A 23,511-nucleotide genomic window follows, 5' to 3' on the forward strand; every position below is an offset into this window, starting at 1 on the left:
GCTTTTGCATATATGCCATGCCGTAAATACATATATTTATTTCTCTTCATATTCTCTGTTATAATATGTGAGAGAATTGTAAAAAATGTTAAAATTGTGAGGCGAATGCCGACCTACAATGTTAACAAATGCGGCGAATTCCTTAGCCGAAATCTAACAAATGTTCGCAGTCGAACCTGCACCTTCTCTATGTTTTAAGTTCTCTGGATAAGCTGTTGATAAAGACAGCGCCGCAGACTGTAAATTGAGTAGACTCGTGATAGTGCAGTTCTGCAAGAGAACATAAAAAAAAATCATACAAAATTCGATTTGCACCTTCTCTATACTTTACGTTCTCTGACTGCACTGCATTAACTTACAAAACTCGCATATTTAAATACTTTGTTCCTATAGCCGTTTCATTCACTCTCAAAGATGTTTATATTCTGTCTAAAACGTTCGTACAACCCGCAGCGCAAGAAGTCAGCAGACGCACTCAGCAACAAAGTACAGCAACGCAAGCAGTAGTCAACAGCGACATTCGTACGTAGGAGAAACGCGGCAGCTTCGTCTGTTTCGTCGTAAATCGAACATTAGCAGCAGCCATTTCTAATCACATACATACATAATATGTATGATGTTTGTTAGTGAAGGCGCCTTCTGATTGAACTCAAATATTTTGTTAAAATAATTTTTGGATACAAATCTTGAAATTTTTTGTTTTACATTTTCGTTTTGTAAATCTAACTCCCAATAGATTGCTTCCCCTGATACAATTAATAAAAATAAGATGCATATTTCTTATAAGAACATCAACACAATTGCATACGTTCATAAATAGTATGTAAATACTTACCAGGTACTCCAAGAAGTTCTGCAATCTGCTTCCAAGTTTGGGCCTTCCTTACAAAGTGTTTGTAATTGTAATGTGACCGGTCGTATATAACAGGATTTTGCTTTACTGCCTCAATAAGATTAAGATCGAATTGAGTCTCCAAGTTAGCATCCAATTTTTCCATTTTCACGGAATATTTGTTTTCAATTGTAGTTACCGCTAAATTGCTCTTGCACGTTTATTTTTCTGCTTCTGTCCACGGAGACGCCTACCGAATTCTGCCAATAATTTACACACTTGGATTCCGCAGAAAAATATATATTTTTATTTTCTATCAAAGTCGACAGTGGCTGCTAACCGTCATATATTTGTTTGTTGTTTCTTTTTCTATTTAAGCAGAGAAATTTCTTTTGTAGATGTTTGTATAATCACTTGAAATTCCGAACTGCGAAGCGACGCAAGTGACATGAAAAACTACTGCGGACAGAGATAGCCGATGCCATTGACGATGGCCGAAAAGTCGACGAATACCTCGACTTCGGCTGTCTGATGCGCAGCGCTGTAGCAGAGATGCCACAGAATCGGTGTGGGCAGCATCGTTTTAACTCTACCAGATGTGTAAATTTATTACACCTGAATATTAATTAAGAATTATTAAATACATATATAAATTTCACCTCTAAATGTGACCAATGTAATTAATTTAGAAATCGGGTAGAGTTGAGATGATGCTGTCCATGATTATTGGCGATTAATTCTTGTTTCAGACTATCGACTTTGTGTAGAATTGGCAATGCGATTATTTTGTATCAGCTTGAATGTTTTTTCTAAGCTAATAAATATTGTTGTCATCAAAGCTGTCATTAGTGTATGGATAGAAGTGAATATTCATTTATTTTAATTCTTTGTTTTATATATTGACTGAAATCAGAGATGGATAGGCGATTTCTGTCTTCAATTCAATAAAATGAATATTGAGATCGATTTACTAAAGAGCAATTGTGAATAGTAGAACTGGTAGGAAAATATTACTTGTTAACTTAAGCTGAATGAAGTAATAAATATGTATGTACTTTATCTCACATGATAAAATGTACACAAACCTTTGTTTTTATAAATTATTTATCTGCCAACGCAGCATATGTCGGTATTTTGGAATATTGTGAGAATTATTTAAGGTAATATTTGTACAAAGTGGTTCCAAAAGAATATTGAATTATGATCCAAACAAGGCAAATTCATTGCATACGTCGAGTTCTTTTTCTTTAATAACTACAAGTTCAAATCACTTAGTTTAGTACACTGTTCTGTAAATACATGCTTATACTATATTAGCCTTAGTGTTATATTATTCTATTAATATCAAATCATTATTGTTTCCTTCCCATATTTCCATTGTAGGTTTGTGTACCACTGTGTGACAAGGTACACAATTAATGTTATGTATATTTGTATGAATATTTAAATATGTGGGCGCTTAATTTAGAAGTTATCTTATTATTTATTTGTTAAAATTTAATCTATTTCTACAGATAAGTCGGGAAAAATTTAAACAAATAATTTTTATGCTCCAACATCGTTACGGTAAAAATAGCAATATGTACGATATTCCGCTGGGTGTCTGGGCGGTACAAAAGCTAAGTTTGGCATGCTGTCCACGCTTACAATTGCGTAAAGATTTTATGTGAGTCACTGAAATTACTCCTCAGTATGAATATATATTTATCAAATAAAAAATCGTATTTATCTAAAGCTTTAAGGTATCAACCATCATTCTGACCTATTTGGCATATGCTGCTTATCATATGTCCAGAAAACCAATATCCGTCGTAAAATCAGTATTGCATGAAAACTGCACAAATCCAAGCAATTCCACAGATAATGACTGCGGCTATCCACCTTTTGGTTAGTATGAAACGTTTAGTGGTTTACGAAATCTATATATTTGGACCTTGTTTATTTTAGATGTACCTGATGCATCCACATTGTTTGGCACATTAGACTCAGCATTTCTTGTCACCTATGCCATATCGATGTTTCTTTCCGGCATAGTTGCAGAACGTGTATCTCTCCGTTATTATTTAAGTTTGGGCATGCTATTTTCTGGACTATTCACTCTCCTTTTTGGTGCAGCCAAATCGTGGAATATACATAATATGTGGTATTTCGTTCTTGTTCAGGTATTGGGTGGCATAGTTCAAACAACCGGTTGGCCAGGCGTAGTAACATTGATGGCACGTTGGTTTGGTAGGTCGAAACGGGGCCTTATATTCGGTATTTGGAATAGCCACACATCAGTTGGTAACATTCTCGGTACTTTGATAGCTGCACACTTTGTTGAAAGTAATTGGATGTTATCATTCGCCGTGCCTGGCGCCATTATGGCGGCATTGGGCTTCGTAATGTTTTTATTCATTGTTGATGATCCAGAAATCGTTGGTTTGCCTTCAACACGAACGCATTTGGCAGTGAATCATAGCAATGCTTACGATGATGACGAACGGATATCAAATGTAGCCAGTTTTGAAGCGGTGAGTTTGAATATACTTTATATATATTTCTTAAAAAGTAAAGCAAATTTAAAAGCGTATGAAATAATAGCATGTATTTTTCATTGCGGCTAGAAAAACATTGAACTTAAGATGTTAATTGTTTTTAAATTATTCCAAGTTAAAGATATGTTTTTTTTTTCGCAGAACCGTGGCTTTCATGGCTATACAGACGATTATACTGTAAGTGTATGTATGTATGTAGTATTGGTTTTATATTTACACAATTTAGTTTTGTTATTTTTGTGTGAATAACTTACAAAATTATTTGATTTGCTAACGGTAGATTCTTTGAAATGCGTTTTCTATCAAAACATGTGGCGTCACTATCTTCTTTCTTTTGTGGACTGACTATCTTATTTGTCTGACATAGGAAATAAACCATCGTGCATCTGAGCGTACTCCGATATTACCTCGTAGCAGATCACCAGCAGTTGCACAAACTGAACGCAATGCAGTTGGCATTCTTCAAGCTCTATTGATTCCTGGCGTTGTGGAGTTCTCCTTGTGTTTATTCTTTGCCAAACTTGTCAGTTATACGTTCCTCTATTGGCTTCCATTATACATACAGTCATCCAGTAAGTTGTGCCGTTATATTAATACAATTATGGTGTTGTTTATATATATTATCGTGTACGTACTATTGCAGCTACATTAAGTCCCAGTGTTGCAGCTGACCTTTCCACACTCTTCGATATTGGCGGAATATTTGGAGCTATTGCAGCAGGAACAGTATCTGACTATTCTGGTATGCCAGCCACGACTTGCTTTGTTTTGTTAATTTGTTCGGCGCCATTGGTAAACATCAAATTTAATAATTATAAAAACGTGTAATGAGTTGACCCTTCTGAATTCAATTAATTTAGCTATTTATGTATGTGCACTTTGGGGGCTTATCGATAGTCATCAATATCATATTACTTTTACTAGCTGGTTTTATGGTAAATGGACCATATGCTTTGATTACGACATTTGTAAGTGCCGAACTGGGGCAACATCAATCGTTGTCGCATAATTCCAAGGCCTTAGCTACAGTAACCGCAATTATCGATGGCACCGGATCAATTGGTTTGAATAAATTTTCATAATTTACAGTTTTACATAGTTTTATTTATTATAAATTAAAAAACAATTTCTCAGGAGCTGCTGTGGGTCCCTTCATTGCCGGTTTAGTGTCACAAAGCGGTTGGGAGAATGTGTTTAACATGCTGATTTGTGCCGATATATTGGCTATGGTTTTAATATCTCGTCAAGTGATTAAAGAGCTCCTCAGGCTACGTCGCAGAAACCGTATACGTATAGAGTAAGACCTTGAATAATGCAGATATTAAATTTATTATATTTATAAAATAAGCTATGTATAATGTATATAAATAATCCTTATCGCTGATATTGTATTTTATTAAACGCTATTATTAAATACGACCAATAAAGTCTCGATATAAAATATAAATAAGTTAAATAGATATATATTATTTAAATAGGTTTTTTTTTGTGATATACTTGATAAAAAATCTGTTCCGAATATAAAACTGGTGTATGCATGAAATACAGCGTAAATAGTATGTGAGTATCTGTAATGTTTTAGAAGGCAAATTATTTTATTCAGTTACGATTTTAAATTATTTGATACATTATAAAATAAAAAAAATAGTTTATATATTAACTACTGCTCATTATAGAAATACTAATATGGTGTAACCGTATATATATCTAATTCGAGTATTCTGAATCTAATTGTTGTGATCCGATATTATATTTAAAGACAATACATTTGAATTGTGATACGCCATTTCACTTTGTAAACGTTGGAACAAACTATTAAGAGAAATTAAAGAGTTTCATAATTATACATAAAACTTGTGTATTTTTCTGTTGTCATTTTATTAACTTACTTTGAAGTTTGCATACAAAATTAAAAAAAAAAAACGGTTTATTAACAAATACCTTATAATTCTATAATAAACATATGATATATGTACAATCTGAATCTTAAAATTTTACACCATAACGCAGCCAATCTAAAACTTTAACAGGATATACATATTTAATTTCCTGCATCTGTTTTTATAAAATATAGGTGTATATATGTATATGTATAATATCACCTTGCATAATATTTTGTGAAATTCGTTTATCTTTTGTTTTTGCAATATTAAAACAAACAAATGCCTTAACGATTGTACACAGCAATTACATATTTACTAGCTTTTTCCGCGGATGACCGGTTATGTTGTTTCAGCGTAACAATCAAATTTACATTCACATTCATAATTCGACATATAATAATATATGTATCCTTGTTAGTAATATAAGTAATAAGGATATAAGTGTAAGTGTGTATGACGAATAATGTATTTCACAAATATAGACAATCTTGACATTTATTCGTAAAGTTTAAGTTTATCTTTTAATATTTCAATGCTTGATTCTCCGTCCGATATACAATTATTCTGCAACACCAAGTCCCATTGATTATAGTCGTCCAAATCGCATTCGGAGGGCACATCGTCGACACCATTGGTGAAAACCCAACCTCGCTCAATGCGTATTGTGTCTTTCGTATTAATCCGTATTGTAAGCACAAGCGAACCGTAATTTTCGTGGAAGTATTTAATATCTGTCTTTCGTCTTACGTCGCTAACAATTACAAATTCGGCATGCACATGGAGCATTGCAGATCGACAGAAGTACCCATAATCCGTTACGCGCACGGAGTCGCTCCATTCTATCATATCTTTACGATATTTTTCCTTATACGGACCATCGCTCAGCAACTCACTTAAGTTCAAATTAAGACGTTTTGCCCATTCCACTTTTATAGGCTCTGAAATGTGTACGATTTGACATCTGTCGCCAAGGATATTTTGCAATGTACTCGAAATGTAATCTTTTCCCGACTTTCTTTTTCCGCTAATAAGCAAAATTTTTTTCACACCATCCATTTTACAAACAAGTTCTAAAAAGAAATGCCGTTGTCAAAACAAAATTTACTTTTACAAAAACTTATGTGCTTTGTATCTTTAATTTATGAACAAGTTCTAAAAATAAATGCCGTTGTCAAAACAAAATTTACCTCTACAAAAACTTATGTGCTTTGTATCTTTAATTTATGAACAAGTAAGTAAATATTCAACATGAGTTGTTATTTTTTTTTTATAACTACAAATGTCTATACTCTACTCTTCTTCCTTTACTTTCTGAGGCATGCGTTTGCATTTATGTGTAAACCTTTTAACCTGGATTATAATCTTTTTCTTATTTAAACAATTTCTTCATTTATTATAAACTCGACTTTGTGGCAGATAACCTGAAATTTGGAGATATAAAATACAAACGAATACAGACATATGCAAGCAATCTAAAACAAATGTATATATGGGCATATATTAATTTATTTATTATATGAAAATTAGTATTTTATTAAATTTCCCAACAGTTGAATTAAAGTTGGTTCAGTCTTATGTAGAATGTGAAGCGATATGTCTAAAAAAAATTATATGTGTATTATTACATGGTACAAATATAATCGTTATTTCTAGTAACTGTAGCTGTCGTAACGAAATAATTGAGGCAAGCCAAAAAATAATATGTACGAGGTGTATTCTAAAATTATCGCGAATTTTGAATTTTCGCGGGTTACGTATATTCGAATTTCGATTTTTTTTTGCGGCGTTATGTTGGTACTCATGTCTCTCACTTATGCCGACAAGCTCGGCCATTTTGAATGTTCATTTATTTATTTATTAAATGAAAAATAATAATGCAATTATTTTCTTACTGCTCTAATAAAACTGTATTGTCTTAGAATATTAATGTATGAGCCAGTAAAAGCTAAATATGAGATCAATATTACTGTCAGTACAATTATTAAAGTAATTGATGTTAATAAAGAAGTTATTTGGATCTAAGATAACTTACAATTAGGGAATTAAATTAACTTTCTAAGGCCAGTTTTGTACAAAAATTGGGCTACCTTGTGGATGTTTTCTTCAGAAAAAGCCTTGAGCGTATTTGAAATGGGTTGGTCATCAAATAGTGCGTTTCTAGTTGCACTAAACCTAGTGCATTCATCGAGAAGATGAATGTTCATTTAATTGTTGACTGCTGCTTTGCTTGCATGTGTTTTGGATCGTCTTCGATTTTTACCTATTCAAAAAAATGGATCAAAGAACCTGTATCAAATTTTGTATGAAAAACTAAATTAAGTGCGCGGATGCATTCCGAATGTTGACTGTGGCATACGGAGAAGCTACCTTAGACCGAAGCAACGGTTATCGGTGGTACAAAATGTTCTCAGAAGGCTGAGATGTGACAAAAATTGGCTTTTGTACCACGATAACGCCCCTGCTCACACATCGTTGCTTGTGCGCGACTTTTTGGCCAAAAACAACACACTAATGATGCCGCAGCCACCGTATTCCCCAGATCTGGCCCCCTGTGACTTTTTCTTGTTCCCTAAACTGAAGAGGCCAATGAAAGGACGACGTTACGCTTCCCTTGACGAGATAAAGACGGCATCGAAGGAGGAGCTGAAGAAGATAAAAAATAATAATTTTTTGAAGTGCTTCGAAGATTGGAAAAACCGTTGGCACAAGTGTATAATATCTCATGGGGATTACTTTGAAGGGGACAAAATAGATATTCATGAATAAATAAATAATTTTTGAAAAAACAAAAAATTCGCGATACTTTTTGAACACACCTCGTATGTATAAAGGTTTCGCAGAAATGCAACCTGTTCAACGCCCGATGCTAGATGTACCGGTTTCAGGAGAAACAGTATTTCCTGGTTCATTTCGAATTTGTTGTGAGAACCATTATTAATAGCTATTAATTTAATTTAATTATAAACTACCTACGTATATCTGATCAAAATTTATTTATAAGAAAAGGATGTTACATATCTGTTTAGAACTCATCTGCAAAGTTGTTTTTTTTAGTTTGAAATGAAGCACTTACTGTATTAACAAATTTCTAATAGGTTTCGAGCTTTAAATACATAAATCATCGTTTTCACTTAAGAAATGAGTGAATAACAAAACTTTCTAAATAAAATCCAATACAAAAACATAACTAGAGAAACAGAATTAAAACTCAAATGTTGCGTTACCAACCATGAAAAAAATGCTGATTAATGTTATCGAAGTATTGATGTGGCAAGAATTCGGGATATTGACATTATATTAAAAAAATGTGATGATTTTATTAGATCGTAAGCTATTTTATTAGATTTGCAGAAGATTGTTATATAAGGACATATATATATGTGCCAGAGAATGGATATTCTTTGTTGAAATCGATTATATGGCATCACTACGACAGCGCTGCGACGGATTGCTAGGCTGAAGTTTTCGCTGCCTTTCCGGCCATCGTCATCGGCATCGTCTACCTCTGTCCGCAGTCGTCGTTGGAAGTCGTTTGCTTCGCATTGGCGTAGCTTCGCAGTTTGGAGTGTCATATGGTTACACAAATAGCAAATGTCTACTACCTAGAATAAAAAAAAGTAGCTCTGCTTCAATTGGAAAAAATTTCACTGCATGCAGCGACTGTTGACTGCGATAATTTTAGAGATCTTTGTACGAAATCCAAGAGAAAAATTCGTTGACGAAGTTCAGTGGACTTCTCGGTGGGCAGAGGCAGAGAAATAAACGTGCTGGTTTAATTAAGCGATAAACTCGAAAGTTATTAATTTGAACGATAATTAACATAGAAGAAATGGATAAATTGGATACTAATTTGGAACAACAATTTGATCTGAATCTCATCGAAGCGGTCAAAATGAATCCGGTCATATACGACCGTTCCCACTACAATTACAAACACTTTGTAAGGAAGGCGCAAACATGGAAGCAAATCGCTGAATCGCTTGGAGTGCCTGGTAAGTTTTTCCAGTCTAATAACAGTTGTATGTGTATGCTGCATTGTAGCTTGCAGATATGTAACATTTAGGTACATTTTGTATATCTACAAGCCTACATTACACATGTGTATGTATATCTAATGATCTATCATATTGGTCAACCTCGAAGTCATAAATATGAAAAATACTATTACAAGAAAATTAAAACCGACGAAAATATACCCTACTATTTTTGAGTTTATATTCTCAGCTGATAGAGTTTTTTCCAAACGTAATTGTATAAAAACCAAGTAAAATGGGGAACGTTGCAGCGAAACCTATCTAATATAATATTTCACCGTGTTGCATTACAATATATTAACAGTGCCAGTATTAAAATTAAAATAGAACAACATATTGCACATGGGCTGGGTGGCCAACGGGCACTAAGCCTTTTTACTTTGAACATATTTTTTTTTTTTTTTTTTTGTCAGTTATTAACGACAGAGACGCAGGCGGAGACAACTGCAGCAGACTCGTTTTCGTTGCTATTGTGTATTTGGTTTCCATCGCACCTCGACTTTCGTTAACGTTGGCGGTTTCCAACCATTTCGAAGATGTCGATGTCGTCGTTGCTGACTGCTTGCGTTTGCTGTACTTTGTAGCTTCGTTGTTTGCTATGCTTCGAGTGTGACGCGTATTTTATTATAACAGCCTTTGTGTGAAGGAGATAGCTATATAATGTATAATATGTTGCGATAGTACGCCAGAGAATGTAAAGTATACTTTACGTTCTCTGGTGCAGCATTTGTGTAGCGACGCTTGCCAACGTCAATAAGGCAATGCAAAGTAAGAGTCGCAAGCTACAAAGCAGCAGCACTGCAAAGCCAGACAGTGGCAGCAACAATTTTGTGTACATTGTTTGTATTCCCAACGTTTTGCCTTATCTCGTGTCGATTTTACTCATTTGCCTTGGCTGTCGGATTCAATTCGCGCTGCTTTTTACGTTCTCTGGTTCAGTCGCTGTTTTCCGTTTTGCAGCGACGCCATATTCTCCAATTGTAACATTTTTACATAGCCGTTTGTTTACATAGCATTATTTCATTGAGCAAATCAGGAGTCAGTTTTTCTAATGGTGTTACTTATAAAATTATTCTCTTGCAATTAATGACATGTCCATATTCATATGAGAAATTTATACAATATGTATTTATTTTCTTTAAGAACAAAAATGTACGAAACGTTGGAAGAGTTTGCGGGATAAATTTGCACGTGAAATGAAATTGTGCCAGGAATCTCGTTGGCGTTATTTCAAACAAATGCAATTTCTAGTGGATTCCATAAGGTAAATGTTATTTTTTAATTTTTAATGGTAAAAATAATTTCAATGATCCTTTATTTTGCAGACAATATCGTGAATCTCTTTTAGGTAAATGTAATACTGTACAACAGAATACAAATCAAGTAGCTCAAGTTGATCCGAATCAGCAGCAACAACAACCGCAGCAACAAGCTGTTGTTGATATATTTGCACAACCCTTTAATAGTAGTGCCACAACTTCGGCACAGGCAATCGCACATCCGCATGGTAAGTTGAACTTATTTACTTATATAAACTGCGTTTCTTTTTTATTTCTAATTAATTTTCTAATAAGAAGTGGACATTTGGTTTACTTTAAACCAAAATATTCTTTAAGTTGCCTTAAAGTATTATTGTATTTTGAATTGGAATATTGTTTTACACAACACTATACACTTAAGTTCACGTTTAGAAATTGCAGTTACAGGCGACACGCAGTTGGCCACAACTGGTAAAGATCAGAAACCATACTTTTATGAACCGCCTCTGAAGCGCGAACGTGCCGAAGATGATAATCACGATAATATGTTAAACACGATTAAAATTTTTCAAAATTCGATGTCGCAAGCGGTTAGCGCTGAGGATCAATCGTTTGGGATGGTTGTCACAGACATGCTTAACACTTTGGGTGTTCGACAAAAGGCCGAAGCTAAGGTGCATATTATCAAATATCTTACGGACATGCAATTGCTGGCACAGCATAATAAATATTAAAATAAAAACGCATTGCAATCTATACATCAAATGTGTGTGGGTGCGTATAAACAGTAGTTTTTGTAATAGTCATCTTATGTACCAATTAATACAAAAGATAATTAGCTTAAAATATAGAGTTGCGATTTGAATGCAGCTTAGTGTCGTGCGAAAACGGATCTAGAAATATGCAGTTATTATTATTTTATTTTGTTGAAATGCCACAAATCTAAATTTAATTTAATTTTAACATAACATGTGGTTAGAATCGTTTAATATATATTTATGCTTTAAAACAAATTTAATGATCTTAAATTTAATAATTTCAATAAATTATTTATAAAAAACACAAATGATGTACATATATATAAGCTGTTTAATTATATTTCTTGTGTGTAAACCAATAACAGGAAACACCAAACATACAGTCGCACCTGTGAATCCATTCATTGAAATGTATTGAATTACATCAGCGAATTGATGTCATGTAATTTTTTTACATGCATAATTCATAAATGAAAATAATAATAATAATTCATAAATGATAATTAATATACTATATAGGTTTATCTTATATACATAAGCATTTACTATGTATGCAAGTTTTTTTTTTATTGGTATCAAGATTTACTGTTGATGCAATTCATCCCCCTTAATATTTTGGAATTAAATTTTATACATTATCCTCCTTGATATTAATATTTTTATAAGAATTAAAACAAGGGAGAAAACTTCGCGTAAATGCTGCATTTCAGGTATGTAATCAAAATAACTCCCACACTGGCCAATATACATATGTCCGAATTTTAATAATATATCTAGTAGAAAGGCTGACATTTTATTACCGTTCAAACGACAGTCGGATCTATGTAACCGGAACGGATCCGGATTTTTATCCGGCCAAGGACTGTCAACTCGGCAGAATTCGGCCGCTACAACAACAACAACATTTTATTATTGTAGCTTTAGTGGTTAAAGTTATACGTATGTATGTACATTTAACCCATCAGAAGGTGTGGCCACGCCCCTTTTTCAACTCCCAAATAACGCTATAACTTTAATTAAGGTGTCGCAATTTTTTTTTACTAAAGTTATCGCTTGTACGGGGCGGACAGACAGTCACGCGGAATTCAACTTATCTCATCATCCTGATCATTTATATATATATAGAACTCCATATATACATATCTCGATTAGTTTTAGGTGATAAAAAAAAATAAAAAAAGTAACCGTAAGGTGAATAAAAAAACTACTCTGTAAAAAAAAATGTTGCAAAAGGAAAAAAAAGGGTACTTCGAAACATTTATAAAAGGACGATGGAAGTTAGTCTAATTGGCCTGAAGGCTTTTACCAGTGAATAGTCTTCCTTACTACCTTGTGTAAAAAGATCAGTTTTGCGGTCCTCCTAGGGATATACGCCATTGCAAAACTATCTCTCATCAGAGGAACAAGATGTGGCAGTAGAACGTCTCTCCCTTTTGTAAAAGTGCTTAAATCCTCTTGCGAGGATGCTGTTGTTGTTGTTGTTGTAGCGGCAGAATTCTGCCGGATTGACAGTCCTTGGCCGGATTAAAATCCGGGTCCGTTCCGGTTACGTAAACCCGACTGTCGTGGAAACGACCTGCGAGGATCTTGTTGTTTTTGTTGTTGTTTTAACGGTTATCAGTCCCCGTTGGGATGGTGATAGTTATCTGTGTTGTCTTCGATGTCATCTAACGGGAGGCTCAGGAAACGTGCTGTTTCGACGGGGTCGGACCAGAGGAAAGAGGGTGTTAGATGGGTGGGGTTTGTGGGGCATGCAAAGAGGTGGTCAGTGTCATGCGGAGACTCGTTGCATGCAGGACATACGTTGGGTATGTCAGCCTGCGAGGATCTTCGTACCCTCCGGTATTGACGGCTGATGGCATACGGGGCAATTGGCCCCCTTTTCATATTCTTCTTCTTTTTACGAACACTTTCGGTAACCTCCCGACACGACTCGTCCGAATCAGAGCAGCTCGTCTGCTGGGGCAGCTTTGGTGGTGCTCGATTCAGTCGTAGTGGCCGCAGTCGATTTCGCCTGCTGTAGAAGTGTGTCTGCAGCATAATCCGGATAGTTAAAAAAACTTCGTAACTCTAACTTTCTGGGAACTACGAGTTTCGCTGTCTAGTTAATTCAGGATATTTGTATCGATGTTCGCCGCAATATCATTACTGCTACTAGCGCAAAAAGAAATTGATTTAGAGCGTTGGCAATCCTATGATGAATATGTTTATGAAAAACTACCTGTCAAAAGCATATGGAATAAAGTGAGGAACTAATAAAGAAATTAATATCAAAACTAAAATAGTTCAATAAAAATTTGATTAAGAAGCAAATAAAAGAAAAGAAAACGGAGACTTCTTGGTATACAATCGAATGATTATGTCCCGCAAATTACTTAGAAATTCTGGGACATGTTTGCTACATGGTAGAAAATCAATCACAAAAATTTCCTGTTTACTTGATAGTAAAATAAATATATAAATATTAATAGTGAAAATAAAGAATGGTTATTCTTGTGAAAGATATTAAACGAGTGTAAACCATAGGATTATAAAATTAGTCGCGAAAGTGCGGCATAGAATCCAATGTTTAAAAACCACACAAAAGTTGGAATCTCAGCAAAAGGCGCTACCGCCACAGCGACCTTCAATCAGGTAAGCCTTAAGAAATCAACTATTCAAAAATATTGAAACGTCCAAACCAAAATCAAAATAATGTTGTCCCATTTAATGTTGTTGTAACGGATATATTATCGTCACTTGGGTGGAAAGATTCATGTTAGTTGTCAACGAGGACATGTAACATTCAAAGTGCTGTTTCGACTGGGTCGGCTCATGTGAAGATTGGTATTAAGTGAGTAGGGTTTGCTGGTCATACAAAGATATATGTATATTTCATATGTCGAGGACGATTCTGGAAAGTAGGGATTTAATCTGCAACACTATCCAGAACGAAGTTGCCTGACGATCTCTCTTGGTTCCCGCAGCAGCACGAGCTCGTTGTCTGCAATGGGTGATCGCTTAATTTCAAGTGCACTATTCTCTGAGAAGTAATCGGTGGCTCCACTGTAAATGGCAGTCAGCACGTGTTTGAAGTGAGTTGCGTCCGAAGTTTGATCTGATCACATCAGAATCAAAGCAGTTATCGGGGAAAGACGTCTTGATGTTCCTAGGAGGCGTCTCCGCATTAAGCAGACGAGTTAAGACTTCCCATTGTGTTTCTCAGGTTTCGCTAGTGGGACCACTATTTCGGTTTTCCACACATCTGATGTTTGAAAATTGATCAGCGTCAAGTTGCTATTGCTGTTGTAGCTGCAGAATTCTGCCGAGTTGACAGTTCTTGGCTGGAAAAAAATCCGGGTCCGTTCCGGTTACGTAGTCCCCACTGTCGTGGGAACGTCAAGTCGAGGACCTTGGTTAGGAAACTAACTCCTGTTGAGCCTAGGTGTTTTAGCATTAGCATGTTTATTCCATCTGGGCCAATGCAGACTCTTAACATTTAGCGCAGCCATTTGTTAACAAATCGTTTGGCTTTGTGGGTCGAGGGCGTATTGTGAACTGGAAGCATGGCTATTGAAAAGCACCAAATGGTTTTTACCACGAAGTAGCGCACCTATTTTCGGGTGATATCCCGTAGATAACATTTATCAGGAAGTAAGTATACAATAAGTACTTCGAGCTCGACATCGCCTGACCGGGTAGCTATATCTAATATACTGATTGCAGATTACATAGCGTGTAGTCCACTTCCTTTGTGTCTTAAGCCCTGAGCAGGTCTTAAGATGGCTCCATCCAATACATGTGTTGCACCTAGCTGTGGTGGAGTTGGGATAGAGCCTTCTGCCGCAGATGCAGCACAAAATGTCTTCGGGGCGGGCTGGTACTCAATGCCAGCACGAGTCTAGATGATGCGGAGCAACACTGTTGTTAGGTTGTTGTAAAAACTTAACGTACAGTTCCAAGCAGGGTTATATCGCCAAATAACAGCACGGTAACGCAGAACCGGCTGTCATATTGTATTTTATTGTTGTATTTGAGTTCCTATTGTTGCTTAAATAGTTGCTAGTATATTCACAATTTTTATTAAATTAGTAAATGAAATGAAATATTTTCAGCGTGAACCACTAATTTTCCTCATCATAATGCGTTTAAACTTAAAGAGTTTCCTATTCGCACTCATCGCATTTGTAGTACTTACCGGCGTAGTATTATATTATTTTTTTGCGGATTTCTTATTCCCTCATAATTTGGTGCACAGTTGGGATCGCCGACTAAGTATTCGGGACGGTTATGATTCAAACATAATAGGCAATGGGTTAAACTCTATTTCCGCCCCTCTTGAGAACATTGAATGCTGGATTAATCAAGAGTATTCGATACCGTGCAAGCAGAGCACAGAAAACCATGAAGTATACGTGCCATTTTCATTTTTGCGGAACTATTTTGACATAAATGGTGCAATGGTATCAACCACAAGTAGTAGTCTAAATGATAATAGCAACAACAGAGGTGATAGTGTGGTACCCCGGTTTGCATGGTCACATAGTAACGCAAAAGTAAATGTGCCCAAAGGGAAGTACGACACCCGTGGACGCTTCGCCTACTTTGAAAACTACAATGTGGAGGTAAGTTTATCAACAAAATTTATTATTTTAATTGTTTCGTATTTATTTCGAATATATATGTATACCTTTATGTTAATAGGTGCGAGATCGTGTAAAATGTATAAGTGCAGCCGAAGGTGTGCCAATAAGTACGCAGTGGGAGAAAAGTGGATACTTTTATCCTACCCAAATTGCACAGTTCGCTTTGGCCCATTATAGTAAACATTTAGCTGAACCACCACCAAAAATTAAGGTATTTTATCCTTTATATTAAATGTGTATATGCATATATATTTTTATAAATATTACTATAACATATTCCAAGGTGCTTGAAGATGCCGATACTTATAAGAGAGTGTGGCAAACGCCAAAATCTAGCAATATTTCACGCATTTGGCATCCAAAATTTAACACATCTGTAATCCAATACGAAACAGCAATTGGCTATGACAGCGCAGTGCACACGAATGTTAATGAAACATTTGAACTAGTACTAAGCGTTGATCTGTTATTGGTCACTAATAGCAGTAGTCTTATGGTTACTCTGCAATCTCGTGAAACTAAACAAAATTACACATTGCACTACATACCCGCCGATTTGCGACTAAGTACTCAGGAGCATAACATATACTATGGCATGGGTACTAGTGCTATAAATAGATGGCGCCATATAACGCGAGACCTCTCAGTTGACGTACAGAAAGGTTTAGTAAACGGTATTGAAAAGAAACTACAATCTAAGATACGCCGCAATGAATTGCGTGTAACGTCGCTTGCGTTTCTCGGCGTTGGTTTCTTTGACAATATTACGCTTTCAACATACGATCATATGGCACATTTTTACGATGCTGCAGAATGGTTTATACATAATCAGGATTTAAAAAGCGGTGGTTGGCCTAATCCGGTAAAACGTAGCTTAAACGGTTTTCCCGAACTTCGAGCTGGCTGGCTTTCAGCTATGGGCCAAGGGCATGCGATTTCTGTGTTAGCCAGAGCATACTATCATTCCGGTGGTGTTAAGAGGTATTTGAAATCAGCGGCACTAGGGCTCAAACCTTTCAGAGTTTACTCAAGTGAAGGCGGAGTATTAGCGCAGTTTATGGACAAGCATTATTGGTAAGTAAAAAGAACATATTAGTGATGAGGAGTGCTAAATGTGAAATTTTTTTTATTTATCAAAATTCTGTTGTTAAATATGAAATATTTATGTGTATAATTATATTTTATATTAAATAGGTACGAGGAATATCCAACAACCCCTCCTTCATTTGTACTAAATGGTTTCATTTATTCCCTACTGGGATTATATGATTTAAATATGACCGCACCTGCAAGTATTGGACGTGAAGCTGGTCAGCTTTTCAATCAAGGGATGTTGTCATTAAAGAAAATGTTACTGCTTTACGATACGGGATCTGGCACCAGTTATGATTTGCGGCATTTAAGTTTAGGTAGTTTTCCAATATTTAAATAAAAAAAAATCTATCGCTGATTTACAAAAAAAATTTAATAGGAACCGCACCAAACTTGGCCCGAGACGATTATCATGCAACGCATGTAAGTCAATTACTGTTATTGTCTACAATAGACAGTGATCCCATTTTAATGGAAACGGCAGAGCGGTGGAAAGGTTACATGTTTGGCAAACGCGCTAAACATAACTGATGGCGTAATAGACGTATGCGGCACAAAAAAACGTTTAATCCAGTGCGAAACTGAAACTCCGAGTGATATTAAATTTAATCGAAATTAAGTTTTCTTTTATTTACTTAATTTTATTAACAAATTATGCATAGGCTTTAATTTTATTATTTGTAATTTTTAAATCGCTTTTCAAAAATTATAATAATTTTAGTTGCAAATATCAATGTTAAAAATATTTCATTTTATTTAAAAATAGTGTAAATTTCTCAGCCAAATTATACAATATAAAATGACTTTTGGTATAATTTATAAAGTTTACGTTTCTCTTATTTTTTCATATAACACATATACTATTTACATTTATTACATAATTATTTTGTCTTGCCTTGCTGTTAATTACATTTATCGAAAAAATTTCTACATTTAGTTAAATTCATTAATTCGTATAAACTGAATACTTAGGGAAGTATTTTTCACTTTTATAATAATTTGTAGAATAGTCAGACAATTACGTTTATATGGTTGCAAGATTCGCAAAGTAAATAAATACAAGTTGTTATACTGTTAAATATCATCACACAATACATACATATGTGCATTTGATAAATATCATACAAATTAAATTGATATTTGGAAATACAGTTATGAAAAATCGGAAATTGTTAGTGTGACAATTTTAATATTCGGTGACACTTTTGTTTGCGCCTGCGTGAAATTCTTCATTACTATCTAGTTCCACAATCAATGCTGCTTATTATACGACAAATATTCTGCCTTGTCACTTCCACCTTTCTAGATTGATAGTAAATATTAATTCCTAAATTTTTTGAAACATATGCAAGCGATGTACATCGTGTCGATTCCCTCATTGTCTTATTTAATATTCCGAATCAAAAAATATTGCACTACTTGGGCTACAAAACAGATTAATAGTTTACATGTTAAAATAAACAATTTTTTTTTTTTTAATATTAATATTTTTAATAAGATAGCATAGATCTGTATGAAACATTCTTATAATAATTTAAAAAACATGACATAGCAATTCTTCAATTTTGCTTGAATTTACATTTGTTTCACAATACTTTTAATGAATAAACAAGAAAGTATGTATGGTAGATAGTTCAAACACTATTTATTTAATCTTACAATTGTACAGTAGCAAATGTATACATTGCTTTCATTAATCTTTAAAAAAATTAATGCAATAATGACATAAAAACTCTTGAATAAAATTAAGCTTATATTTATTTTGTTTTACTCAGCATTTGTCAGGATCTTCGCCATGATAAAATATGCGATTTAATCGAAGGTGGTCCATATCTCCTTTTGGCTTCCGCGACAAAAGCATGCTCCATTTGATCACAAATTAAATCGAAAAATATATTCGCAATATTACTGTGAATCCGGGATTTAAATTCAAAAGCTACTTTAAAATCAACAACACATGATTGAGGAATATCCTTAAGGCCGGGACTAAATCGCCAATCGTTTAATAAAAAGTTGAATAATCTGCCATCATGACATACTGATTTAACCAGATTAGGAGCACTAAGCGAAACATTCGACGTATACCGCTCGCTAAGTGGTGGAAAACCAACTATAAGATCAGCTTTGAAACCGCCATTTCTTTGACTATGTACAAGGGATTTTTTGACATATGGTACAAATTTATAGTAATTGGAAACGTCAGAAACAACAGCGTACATTTCATGCATTGAATAGCTGCAAATGGGCAAGATATCAACTTAAGTAAGTAATGGTGCCCCAGAATGGGTGCTCAAAGCTGAGCCGAGCGTAAATGGGGAAATGCGCAGTCCTCGACTTTAAGCGTCCACTCTGCGGACACCCCAATATGTGCCCTTATGCCTACCCTATTAATTCTTTTTTAACATATTCCCGATTTTTATTCGTCAGATCACTGAAAGTGAAAAAAGCTCTTTGTGCATAATTTAGGATACCTCCAGCAGCCGTGCAACTAAAAAAGAAATAAATTATAGTTATTTCTTCCATTTGTTTTTTTTCCCCTATTTGCATTCTACGTTATATAATATGTAATTTCGATGATTGTTGATTTTATGTATGAATTATTTATACTTACGACAACTGCTTACAGGAGCAACACACAAGCTTTGTATTTGACAGTAAAATTTGTGCATTTTTAAGCATTATAACTTAATAATGCAACGTGAACATATCCTGCTATCATCCTATAATCCTACAATTAATACTATAATCAGCTGTTTTTCAGTTAAAAAATTTGGATTCACTTTTGATATTACACGGTTGCATGAAATCATATTTTCAAACTGTTCACAAATAATCTATAAATATGTTTGTTAAATTGGGAACATTTAATAATATTTTGAATATTCGAAGACAACCCGTACCGAATGTGATTTTTTTATTTTTGTTAATGATTGGTTATAATTTAAAACCCACTATAAGGCAAATGTCGGAGTGCTTCCTCATTTTTGCGCTAATGTTTTAAAGTGCAACACATTCTCTTTAATTGTGCGGCATTAAAAGAACAGGCGAATGATGTATTAAGAGCATAGATTAATAAAAATGCATCCCTGTTAAGGGTGCTTGATATTTTTTTAATTATATATTTCACTAAAATAAATAAAACAATTTATATTGTATGAAATACCTTTAATATTATTCAAGATATTAAATATTTTAGCATAGGTTAATATTATTTTGTCCTACTGTGTTTATTCATTGTAGTTTGAATTTCTGTAGAAAGAAGAAGAATATTTTATTATAAAGCAGCTGATTTTGTTTTTCTTTAAATATTTTCAACCCTTTATTAATAATTTTCTGAATATCATTAAAAATATGTCGAAAGGTGCTGACGATCTATCACAAAATACTTCCGAAAACCCTGTCACAATTCTGAAAGACTCTTGGTCTGTAAGTATAAATTATTTGACCTTGTTAAAATTTCAAAATTAAGTTTTAATTCAGATCCGACCATGTTCTGTGTATAAAGACGAATACGACGATTGCACAAGTATAAAAGCACGTTTCCATCAGTATTTTATTTATGGCGAAAGTGTTGATTGTTCTCAGTGGAAGAAAGATTACGATAATTGTGAGCGTTACGTAAATTCCAATGGAAACGATTTGTCATCTGGAGAAGCAGTAGTTCGTAGTGAAGCGGAGCGACGACAAAAACGAATGGATGCGTATTACGGTAATAATACATGGAAAAAACGTGATAATCCTCCGGAAGACTGGTCAAAACCTTTACCAGAGTGGTTGACTAAGAAAAACGAGAATACGTTTTTAGAGTTGAAACAAATGGAATTGGATGGACGCAAACCAGTTGAAGAGATAAATAAATCCTACTGTGCCATAATGTAATTAGTCAGCAAAACTCAAATGTTAACAGATTTTATTTTGAAAATGTATATACAAAACAATTAGCTGTATGAAGCTTATTTATAGATCATAACAAAGTTTCATTGGTACTTATTTTTTAACTTATTGCAACTTCTAAAGAAGCATTAAATTACAAAAAAAGGATTTGTGTTTATATACATCCAATCAATGATTATGGAGCATGTAATCGTTATTCGTGTTAGACGCAATTTCACAAGTTATTTGCTCACAAAGTGTTACGTTTAAAAAAATCATAAAATATTATGTTTTTTTATATCATCTAGTAGCGTCCGTGCGGAGCTTGGTGCTCGATTAAGTTTATACAAAGTATTTATGTACAAATCATAGCACGATATACGAAATGACGAGGCCCTAAAAATATATTTCAATTACTGAATATTTTTTAAATAGAAAATAGTGATTGTTATTAATACCACAAGTTATATTCGAAAATTAAACGTCTGTAAAGCCAGAATAAGCAGCTTAGAATTGAACTGTATTTGACGTAAATGCAATGTTGTGCATATCGTGCCATCGTACGTGGTCTATCTACTACATCACCATGCTGTCGACTAATGGCCCGTATGGTATTTAAATTTCTTTCAAAAGTAAAATAATATGGTATATGCATATGTACATGAAGTGATAATTGATATATGAAATATTTATTTCGATTTTACTTACCGCACTACAAAAAGCATATTTCGGGGCATTTCTTTAAGTGTGCCCATGATTAGCTCAAAATTTTTTGTAGCAACCTGTTGAATATACTCGATGTCACTTTCGCTCAATTTCGTCTTAATACGTCCACCGTGTATACGAATGGGTTGCTGAAAAAGCACTTCCGCAAATTTCATATGATCCTTTATGCCTATTTGTCGTGCGGCTAATTTCATTTTTTGTTCATCTCTTAATACCGCTGCTTCCCAAAACTCACAAAGAGGCTTGCGTACTGATTCGGGTAAGTATTCGTATAATCCATGATCTAGAAGAACTAAATCGGCTTTTCCTGTTTTAGGATTTTTTCGTACATATACTATAATAAAATAGAAAACGTATCTTTTATTCATATTGACAGCAGAAACAGTAAGTATTAAACAGGTTAACATCGCAAAATTCGATCAAACCATATTTACCGTTTCCCGGATGCGGGTCGGCATGAACAAAACCTGTGTGGAATATTTGCTCCGCGAACATGTTGAAAAGTTTTAAGTCTACATCTTTTAGATCAAGATTTTCGCATTGAATGCGTTCAACGTCGTTCACTTTGAATCCATTAACCCATTCCATCGTAAGGATACGCTATATGAAAGTAATATTAATCAATATAATAATATGTATAATATTTTTGCAGAATTTTTGTCGAGCTAACAACAGGATTGTCCGATAATTTATTGGTAATTACCGGTTTTGTGTAAGTCCAGTAAATATGTGGAACATGCACATATTCAAATATCTTTAGATCTTTAGCGCAACGTTCAGCGTTTTGTCCTTCATTCTCAAAATTTAGTTCTAGTGTTAAGTTTTTTCGTAAGTCGCGTAATATCCAACCGAAATTGTAATTTTTAAAGAATATTTCTATGACATCCTGCAGAAACATAATTGTTCCCAAGTCACTGGTAAATCGCCTCTGCAAGTCACCATATTGCACCTAGGTCCATAAGTAGATAATTTGTATTACTAGTGCAGCTAAAATTAAAAAATAATATAAACCTTTACTGCGACATCTTCACCAGTTTTTAATTTAGCTTTGAAAACTTGTGCCAGACTCGCTGCAGCAATTGGAGTGTAATCAAAGTCAGAGTAAATTTCTTCAGGCGTCGATCCGAAGTCTTCATAAAAAACACGTTGTATATCAGTTTTTGTTGTAGGTAAACATTTATCTTGTAATTTCTCCAATGTATTCGTATACTCTTTTGGTAATATATGATTAATAGCAGCAACCCCTTGACCCATTTTAATGTATAGACCTCCATTTAATAAGCACGTCTCAAGCAAACGTTTAGCGCTTTTCAAATGTACTTGTTTAAGAAGAAAATCATAGTCAGAACAACTTCCATTTTTTGGGAGCATATAATAATCCATTGCAATTAAAGAAGCTGTCTTAAGAGAGCGTAGGAAACGTATTGTAGCTCCACAGTAAATGAATTCATTAACAATTCCATCATAGGTAATAAAACCGGTTATAACTCCTAATAAACTAATGCCCAAGTAATGTTGCCTATGAAGAGGTTTTGTTGATATCTTAGAAAAACTGCGATGGAAAGAGGAATGGCGAAGGTGTGTAACTTGTATATATTTGCTGGCGGGAGTTATTCCTTTCCAGGTAGTCCCCTAACAAATAATGAAGCAGTTATTGTATTTATTTCCTTAAGTGAATCAACTTACAAAAATTTTATTCATTTTCCTTAATCACATGTATTGGCGACGATTTGTGCTTACTTATTTATTTTTGTTTTGTTTTCTTCCTCAACTTCTGTTAACAGCTGATTGTTGTAATCAAAACAAAAATCAGATGATAAAAAATTTTACATTTGTACCGTATAGTACAGTAGTGTATCATTCGGATTCTTCATAAAACGTTTATTTTCTAG

At 34.2% G+C, this 23,511-nt stretch overlaps 8 protein-coding genes across 19 annotated transcripts in view; 4 read left to right on the forward strand and 4 right to left on the reverse strand.

The window, feature by feature from the left end:
* LOC108973284 (transcription factor Adf-1-like) overlaps nt 1–1,316 on the reverse strand; it is an 11,107-nt gene extending 9,791 nt beyond the window's left edge. Inside the window, exon 1 of one of the 2 annotated variants that reach the window (XM_018940441.1) lies at nt 836–1,316. In XM_018940441.1, the coding sequence (XP_018795986.1) occupies nt 836–998 (163 nt within the window). In that variant the 5' untranslated portion in view covers nt 999–1,316. The remainder of the gene's footprint in view (nt 1–835) is intronic. The other variant, XM_018940439.1, reaches the window with a different exon arrangement.
* Nucleotides 1,317–1,592: 276 nt separating this feature from the next.
* On the forward strand, nt 1,593–4,825 carry LOC108973283 (glucose-6-phosphate exchanger SLC37A2). 3 transcript variants are annotated; one of them, XM_018940436.1, is made up of 9 exons: nt 1,593–1,682; nt 2,347–2,498; nt 2,568–2,719; nt 2,780–3,345; nt 3,511–3,546; nt 3,737–3,941; nt 4,013–4,161; nt 4,230–4,431; nt 4,504–4,825. In XM_018940436.1, exons 1-9 carry the CDS (start codon nt 1,608–1,610, stop codon nt 4,668–4,670), a joined length of 1,704 nt encoding a protein of 567 aa, XP_018795981.1. In that variant the 5' UTR covers nt 1,593–1,607; the 3' UTR covers nt 4,671–4,825. The 3 variants fall into 3 exon arrangements, with proteins under 3 accessions (XP_018795981.1, XP_018795982.1, XP_018795983.1); XM_018940437.1 differs by having other exon boundaries at nt 1,653–1,831; XM_018940438.1 differs by lacking the exon at nt 1,593–1,682 and adding an exon at nt 1,874–1,992.
* LOC108973285 (probable phosphomevalonate kinase) lies at nt 4,545–8,474 on the reverse strand. 8 transcript variants are annotated; one of them, XM_018940443.1, is made up of 3 exons: nt 8,326–8,454; nt 6,440–6,673; nt 5,104–6,322 (listed from the first exon to the last, which is right to left on the reverse strand). In XM_018940443.1, exon 3 carries the CDS (start codon nt 6,306–6,308, stop codon nt 5,748–5,750), a length of 561 nt encoding a protein of 186 aa, XP_018795988.1. In that variant the 5' UTR covers nt 6,309–6,322; nt 6,440–6,673; nt 8,326–8,454; the 3' UTR covers nt 5,104–5,747. The 8 variants fall into 8 exon arrangements, 5 of the variants coding, with proteins under 5 accessions (XP_018795988.1, XP_018795989.1, XP_018795987.1 ...); XM_018940444.1 differs by lacking the exon at nt 8,326–8,454 and adding an exon at nt 8,226–8,240; XR_001993715.1 differs by lacking the exons at nt 5,104–6,322; nt 6,440–6,673 and adding an exon at nt 4,545–4,673 and having other exon boundaries at nt 8,326–8,474.
* A 271-nt stretch (nt 8,475–8,745) lies between these two features.
* On the forward strand, nt 8,746–11,524 carry LOC108973211 (transcription factor Adf-1). Of its 2 annotated transcripts, none has more exons than XM_018940279.1 (4): nt 8,746–9,244; nt 10,430–10,550; nt 10,612–10,793; nt 10,978–11,524. In XM_018940279.1, exons 1-4 carry the CDS (start codon nt 9,082–9,084, stop codon nt 11,277–11,279), a joined length of 768 nt encoding a protein of 255 aa, XP_018795824.1. In that variant the 5' UTR covers nt 8,746–9,081; the 3' UTR covers nt 11,280–11,524. The 2 variants fall into 2 exon arrangements, with proteins under 2 accessions (XP_018795824.1, XP_018795825.1); XM_018940280.1 differs by having other exon boundaries at nt 10,987–11,524.
* Nucleotides 11,525–13,445: 1,921 nt separating this feature from the next.
* On the forward strand, nt 13,446–17,679 carry LOC108973332 (D-glucuronyl C5-epimerase). Its single transcript, XM_018940548.1, has 6 exons — nt 13,446–13,937; nt 15,398–15,907; nt 15,987–16,139; nt 16,212–17,002; nt 17,123–17,337; nt 17,400–17,679. The coding sequence occupies exons 1-6, from the start codon at nt 13,869–13,871 to the stop codon at nt 17,549–17,551; spliced, it is 1,890 nt and encodes a 629-aa protein (XP_018796093.1). The 5' UTR covers nt 13,446–13,868; the 3' UTR covers nt 17,552–17,679.
* A 962-nt stretch (nt 17,680–18,641) lies between these two features.
* LOC108973333 (coenzyme Q-binding protein COQ10, mitochondrial) lies at nt 18,642–19,774 on the reverse strand. The gene is made up of 3 exons (XM_018940549.1): nt 19,632–19,774; nt 19,404–19,508; nt 18,642–19,255 (listed from the first exon to the last, which is right to left on the reverse strand). Exons 1-3 carry the CDS (start codon nt 19,697–19,699, stop codon nt 18,802–18,804), a joined length of 627 nt encoding a protein of 208 aa, XP_018796094.1. The 5' UTR covers nt 19,700–19,774; the 3' UTR covers nt 18,642–18,801.
* A 523-nt stretch (nt 19,775–20,297) lies between these two features.
* Nucleotides 20,298–21,059, forward strand: LOC108973307 (UPF0545 protein C22orf39 homolog). The gene is made up of 2 exons (XM_018940502.1): nt 20,298–20,446; nt 20,501–21,059. The coding sequence occupies exons 1-2, from the start codon at nt 20,372–20,374 to the stop codon at nt 20,897–20,899; spliced, it is 474 nt and encodes a 157-aa protein (XP_018796047.1). The 5' UTR covers nt 20,298–20,371; the 3' UTR covers nt 20,900–21,059.
* On the reverse strand, nt 20,914–23,471 carry LOC108973304 (uncharacterized aarF domain-containing protein kinase 5). Its single transcript, XM_018940496.1, has 7 exons — nt 23,306–23,471; nt 22,631–23,251; nt 22,323–22,568; nt 22,054–22,219; nt 21,602–21,953; nt 21,352–21,516; nt 20,914–21,289 (listed from the first exon to the last, which is right to left on the reverse strand). The coding sequence occupies exons 1-7, from the start codon at nt 23,318–23,320 to the stop codon at nt 21,169–21,171; spliced, it is 1,686 nt and encodes a 561-aa protein (XP_018796041.1). The 5' UTR covers nt 23,321–23,471; the 3' UTR covers nt 20,914–21,168.
* Between the last annotated feature and the right edge of the window lie 40 nt (nt 23,472–23,511).

The sequence above is a fragment of the Bactrocera latifrons genome, unplaced genomic scaffold, assembly GCF_001853355.1.
Source record: "Bactrocera latifrons isolate USDA-ARS-PBARC rearing strain unplaced genomic scaffold, ASM185335v1 scaffold_47, whole genome shotgun sequence".
In the NCBI taxonomy this organism is placed as follows: domain Eukaryota; kingdom Metazoa; phylum Arthropoda; class Insecta; order Diptera; family Tephritidae; genus Bactrocera; species Bactrocera latifrons.